This window comes from Triticum dicoccoides, chromosome 3A (genome assembly GCF_002162155.2).
Source record: "Triticum dicoccoides isolate Atlit2015 ecotype Zavitan chromosome 3A, WEW_v2.0, whole genome shotgun sequence".
In the NCBI taxonomy this organism is placed as follows: domain Eukaryota; kingdom Viridiplantae; phylum Streptophyta; class Magnoliopsida; order Poales; family Poaceae; genus Triticum; species Triticum dicoccoides.
Genome location: NC_041384.1, coordinates 523,194,640 through 523,201,407, shown reverse-complemented (window position 1 = coordinate 523,201,407; position 6,768 = coordinate 523,194,640). Strand labels below are relative to the sequence as shown.

The 6,768-nt window shown below is 41.8% G+C and overlaps 1 protein-coding gene across 1 annotated transcript in view; it reads left to right on the top strand.

Annotated features, from left to right (window-relative positions):
- The window catches only part of LOC119272518 (vegetative cell wall protein gp1-like), a 5,581-nt gene extending 4,059 nt beyond the window's left edge, over positions 1-1,522 (top strand). Inside the window, exons 4-5 of the mRNA XM_037553986.1 lie at positions 1-774; positions 871-1,522. The exon at positions 1-774 is cut by the window's left edge and continues 9 nt beyond it. Coding sequence (XP_037409883.1) covers positions 1-774; positions 871-1,201 — 1,105 coding nt within the window. The 3' untranslated portion in view covers positions 1,202-1,522. The remainder of the gene's footprint in view (positions 775-870) is intronic.
- The last annotated feature ends 5,246 nt before the right edge of the window (positions 1,523-6,768 follow it).

The following is a 6,768-nucleotide window of genomic DNA, read 5'->3' as shown; positions in this document are numbered from 1 at the left end:
GCCTGGGACTGGAGACTCCCCGCCAGCGCCGTCCAGTGACACCTCTCCGACTACCCCTGGTGGAGGCTACTACCCGCCTACTCCGTCCACCGGTACTGCCCCAACCACGCCTGGGACTGGAGACTGCCTGCCCTCACCGTCCGCCGGCACCTCTCCTAGCACCCCTGGCGGTGGTGACTACCCGCCCTCGCCAGCCAGCGGCGCTGCGCCTGGTGGCGGGAACTGCCCTCCCTCGCCGTCCGCCGGCACCTCTCCTACCACCCCTGGCGGTGGCTACTACCCGCCCTCGCCAGCCAGCGGCACTGCGCCTACCACGCCTGGTGGTGGGGACTGCCCACCCTCGCCGTCTGCCGGCACCTCTCCGACCACACCTGGTGGCAGCTACTACCCACCTTCACCGTCAACCGGCACTGACCCGAACACTCCTGGTGGCGGCGGCAACCCGCCATCCCCGACCACTCCTGGTGTCGCCGACTGTCCGCCAGCCCCGTCCACCGGCACCTCGCCGAGCACCCCTGGTGGTGGTGGCTACTACCCACCCTCGCCATCCACTGGCACTGACCCAAACACGCCTGGTGGCCGCTGCCCGTCCACCGGCACCTCGCCGACGCCTTGCATTGGCACAACTCCTCCCTCGAGCACGTTGCCTCCAAGCACTCCCACGCCGTTCGACCCAAACAGCCCACCCTACTCCCCGCTGGTACCGACGCCGCCGACGAACACCCCCACGCCATTTGACCCGAACACCCCACCGTTCTCCACTGGCCCTTACGGGTACGTAGCTCGTTAAACCTCCGAAAACCCTCGCATCATGCGTATGACTAGCTAGTTCACCACGCACTACTAACCTAACGTACATGTGCATTGCAGTTACTGGATGTCGCACCCGGGCGTGATATGGGGCCTGTTCGGGTACTGGTGCCCGCTGGTGCGGCTGTTCGGCCCGAGCGCCGCGGTGCCGTTCGGGCACGACCTGACCGTGCCGGAGGCGCTGGCCAACACGCGCGCCGACGGCGTGGGCGCGCTCTACCGCGAGGGCACGGCGTCGCTGCTCAACTCCATGGTCAGCAGCGGGTTCCCCTTCACCACGGCGCAGGTGAAGGACGCGTTCGGCGCCGCGCTCAGCTCCGGCGACGATCGCGCCGCCGCCGCGCAGGCGCAGCTCTTCAAGATGGCAAACGAGGGGCTTGCCAAGCACTAGGCGTGGGTTCGTGACTGATGCCCAGCTGCACTGGCATGCAGCGGCAGGCGACAACGCGCCAGCTTGGATCTCTAGCAGTTAATTAAAGTACGTGTTTGACTCGTTTGATCCTGGGTTAGATGTCATGTCGTGCTTGTATTAGGTGTGCTGCGTGCACGTGATCTCTGTGTTGTGTGTGTGAGAGAGAGAGAGAGTGTGTGTCTACAAGTGTTTATGTGGCCTGTGAATTTGGTCTGCGTACGTACGTAGCGTTCTGCTAGCTGCAACTGTGTTTTAGTAGTTCCAGACTTCCAGCACCAATGCAGAGCTAAATCAAGTGCAGCTACTGTTGGACGGGGAATCGACACGTCAGTACTTGTGCATTTACGCCGCGCTGTTGTGTGATGCAGAACTGTGCGGTCATGCATTGATGCCACACCATACTGAATTTCAACCAGAAAAATAGGCCTAGCCCTTCCTCGAGACATTCAGAATATTATTATTTTACACTCTTTATTGCAAAGTGAGCACCAAAGTATCTTTTACAACTGCTAAAAAAAGTATATTTTACGATGGATCTTTCATTCACCCTGCACACACCTTACTTCTAACTAGCTTATCTATAAATCATGGACAGCATAAATTTGTCTCTCTAGGAGCATGCTCAAGAATGATATGCAAATAATATGCGAGAAATCACACGCACATTGATATATATCATAAAAACTACTGCCAATATACCGAAAGAGCGGCTTTCATAAAAACTACTGCCGGTAGACCAACAAAAAATCAGTATGGCTAAAATAAACCCTCTTTTTTTGCAAGTTCAAACACATCCAACAAGGTTCTTTTATTTGTGGCATGACTGTAATCCGAAGCACAAGCTCCTGGGTTGTGCTGTTGAGGGCGTCACGTTCGGCCCTTGTGCACTATCACCTTGACCTCTTGCACGACCAGCCTCTGCTTATTATTGTAATCCAGAGATAGGGGTCATAGCGGAGGTCGAACTTGTGCCACCGCAACAACTAAATCTACTTCGTCAAGTAAAAATACTCAATCAATTAAATTGCTTCACCAATTCTCTCTTGGTCTGATACACATTTGCAAATACTACAGAAACATCAGCATGATTGTGAGTCCATCACACAATTTTTCGGGTTGTTGACAAAAATTCTACCAGACTATCGTAAGTAGCTAACACTAAAAGTGTTCTCAGATATGTCAAACCCGCTGTAATAGAACCTTTTTACAGGGCCTGGACAAACAACCCAACTGCGATCCAGATCCTGGATGACTCTGCTAGTTTCCGCTAAGAGCATATACAATGGAGACGCTTAGCCTATGCGCCATGGATTAAATCCTTGCCGTTTTCACTAAATCCCATCGGATGCCAGGTTTTTGGCTGGCATCTATGCCAGTTCAGTCGCCGGACGCCTCATCCCTTTTTTTCAAGTACGAGCGATTTTAACAGACCCCAGAGATTATTTTTACATCTTATCTTATCTTATCTTACTTACTAATAAAGCACGAATTGTTTCTGGTCGTCCGTCACGCCATTTTACAAATAACCCCCTCAGTTTTCTGTAAATCAACCCGCAGTACACGTTTAAGTTATAACCGAACCATTTTTCTCATTTTCTTAGAAAACCCCCTGACGTTATAGACAATCAACCCGCCGTCCATATTTAAGTCAGCCGAAACGTTTTTTTAGTTTTAACAGAAAACCCCTTGACGTTTCGGTTAATCAATCTACAGTTTATGTAAAATAAGGTTATTCATATCTTTTAAACCGTACTTAAATTTTAACATGTTATATATGAAACTTGATTAGAAAAATATGTAGAATCTAAATATGAAGTTATTTTTAGCTGTTAAATATTGCTAAAATATAATTTTTGGTGCAAACTTAATATATAGTGTATGGTCTGTTTTTTTTGTACCGTCGGTGATTCAAATTGCAAATAAACATCTATTAAAACCAGAGTGAGAGAGAAAAACATCGAGAACCATGCATACACAACTATGAAAAACCTTGTGGAAAAAAAACAACATACTTTTTATCTTATTCCAAGCGAGTGTGCACACGTGCGCGCGCGCAAAAGAGAGAGACATTAAAACTAACCACATTCAAACGTGTTTTCATTGTGTGAGCACAGAGGTCACTGTCGGCAACACAAATGTGATGCCATGTGAAACTAAAAGACGTGGGCCTATTAATGTCTTGAGTCATGGTTATTGGGTTTAGAGTGTGTGTTATTTTCTTTCCGTTGTAATGCACGGGCTTTTTTTCGAGCGAGTGTGTGAGTATAGAGGAAATACAAATGTGATGCCATGTGAAACTAAAAGGCACAGGCCTATTAAGGTCTCGAGTCATGGTTATTGGGTTAAAGACGTGTGTTATTTTCTTTCCCGTTGCAACGCATGTGTTTTTTTGCTAGTAGGAAACTAATTTGGTTAGCGCTGAAACAAAGAGCCCTGCGTTGTAGAAACAGACTCTCACACGGACGCCAGTTCCATAATTAATATTTTTTTATTTTCTAAGTGTCTACGCAAGCACCCTGCAATGGAGATGCCCTAACATCCAATACAATGAGCAAATCCTATATGGCGCCTTAAGAGTGGATTTAGTATGTTTTGCAAACCGGCGCAGAACCCCTCCACTACTAGTTCCAATATGGGCTGGCCCAAGTAGTTTTTTTTCCACCGGTTCAGATTGATTTTCTGGGCATTTTTATTTTGTTTTGTCATACACGGTTTTTGCTATTCTTTTTATTTTCCTTTTTCTGTTTCATTTTGTTTTTACTTTTCTGTTTTCTGTTTTTCCTTTCATTTTTACCTTTTTTATTTTTTTCCAACTCATGAACTGATAACAAATTTTTGAAATTTTCTAACTTAACGAATATTTTCTCAAATTTCATGAACTTTTATCAGATTTTGCAAACTTTTGTTAGTGAATTTTTCAAAATTGATAAACTTTTTAAAAAAATTGTGATTTTTAAATAGATGGTATTTTTTAAAATTGTCAACATTTTTTAAAATTGATGAATTTAAAAAATGATGGATTTTTACCAAATTTGTGATCTATTTTTCAAGTTCTATGAAATATTACAAATTTGTGAACTTTTTTTAACAATCAATGAACATTTTGATACTTGTGAACTTTCTAATAAATATCGATGATTTTTTTTCAAATTTTGTGAAGTCCACGGTAAACAAAGTTAAAATGTCAATGAACGACCGAACTACCGGTATCCTTTTAGCGGAACCCATCGAGCGAGCAATCCTGTTGTCGAGTGATCGAGCCAGTGAGTGCTCATGCTAATGGGCCTGTCCAAGTGATCGCGAGCGCGAGCGCCAGTAAGGTAACCAATGCTCAAAGTGCTGAGTAGGAGCTCCCAGTATAAGGAGTGCTGCTTCATGAGAGCTCCTGTTAGGCGTCTTATGCATCATTTAGCGCAGCAGCGCATAGCGCGCGTCAGCATGGGCCTTTGCCTAGTTACGCTTGCCCAACCTCGTTATATCACAGTTGTTGTTCGCTCACTCCCCCTCAATCGATCACTCCTACTCTCTCCGTTTCAAAATAGATGACTCAATTTTATACTAACTTTAATACAAAGTTAGTATAAAGTTGGGGACTAAAGTTAGTATAAAGTTGGGTCATCTATTTTGGAACGGAGGAAGTATTTTTTTTTTAATAAAATGATCGGTTGCTACTTTGCTCCCTGCTCGCTTGGCCAGTCCTGTTCATTGTCTTTTTCTGCTTGTCTTTTGCTTGTTGGTTTCATGTTTTAGGAAAAATCCATTGGCTTTCTTTTTAAAAGTTTCCAAATTTGGTAAAAAAAAGCTTCATATGTTATGAAAAAAGTTTGTGAAGTAGTACAAAGTTTGTGAACTTAAGCAAAGTTCATGAATTCGAAAAGGTTTGCGAATTTGAAAAAGGTTCATGTATTTTGAAAAATGTTTATCAATTTGAAGAAAAGTTCATAAATATGAAAAAAGATCATTGATTTTGAAGATTAGTTCACAAATTTGAATAAGACTTTCATTTTGTGTTTAAAGTTCATCAATTTAGAAAAACAATTCACTGAAAAGAAAAAACATCATTGATTTTGAAGAAAATCAAGAATTTAAACAGAAGTTCACATATTTTGGAAATAATTCATTGATTTTGAAGAAAAAGTTCACGAGTATGAAAAAAAATCATTATTTTAAAAAGTTCATGAATTTGAAGAAAATTCACGGATTTTCAAGAAAAGCTCCCAGATTTGAAAAATGATCATTGACTTTGAAAAGAATGGTTCGCTGATTTGAAAAATGTACACAAATTTTGAAAAAAAATCACTAAACAAAATTTTAAAAAACTGAAAAAAGTACTCAGATATGAAAATTTTCATTACAAATTGAAAAACATTCACTAGAAAGTTAGCAACGTTTGAAAACAAATACGCAGATTTGAAAAAAGTTCACGCATTGAAAAAGGGTGAAAAGAAAATACGAAAAATAATATTAAGAAACCAAAGAAAAACAGGCCAAAAGAAATCAAAAGAAAAAGAAAAACCAGAGTCCTCTTTTTGCTGTTGCAAGTTGACATACAACGAAGAGCGAAAAAACAATGGTTAGCCATGGATTTTTTTTTTGAGGATTATCCATGGGTGTTGATCTTTATCAGGTGATTATCACGGTTAATTTTGAACGTGAGGTCCTTATATCGAATCCCACATGCGCCCGATTTTTGAAGTTCAAATAAACGGAAAAAATGTAAATGGGCCAAGCCTGGGCTGGAGGGATTTGGAAAAAACTAAGAGGGTCGCCCCTTCTGCTTGCGCCAAAGATCTTGTCATTTCCGAAGGAACTGAGGCTACGTCCTCGCAAAGTAAATAATGATTATTGTAGTGGTTACCGTAGAATAGGTTCCTAATCAAAATAAATACATTTGGCTTAGGCGCTATTAGCATGCTAAGAAAATATTTATTTTATAGGCCAGATGAGCTATCTAAATCCTAAAGTAAAGGTGAGAGATCACTTCTTTGGTGTTAAGGTGGTAGTTGTGAATAACCATCGACTACCTGGAAAAGGCAGAAGAATAGGACCTATTCTAGGCGATTCAATGCATTACAGACATATGATCATTAGCCTTCAATTGGAGTTGTTGAATATCAACAACTTCTTACACATAATCCAATTTTTTATAGCGCTTGTGCAATTGATCGGATCATATAGATATCCCCTCAACACAACATAGTCCTCTTACATGGGCCCGTCCCTGCGAGCAAATCCGCCGGTGTACACATTTTTTCTTATCTTATTTCACTTCATTATTTTTTTTCTCGAGCTATTTATTATTTTTTTGTTAATTTTAAAGAAGATCATGGATTTTAGAGAAATTTCATAAATTTAAAGAATATTCATGAAGTTAATAAATGTCCGGAATTGGAAAAATATAAAAAAATTAAAATGGTCTTGCAAAAACAAATCATGAATTTCAAAAAGTGTTCATCAATTTTAAATTTTACAGGAATTTGGATAAGTTCAAGAATTTTAAAAAACATGATTTAAAAAAATGTTTGCAATTTGAAAGAAAAATCACG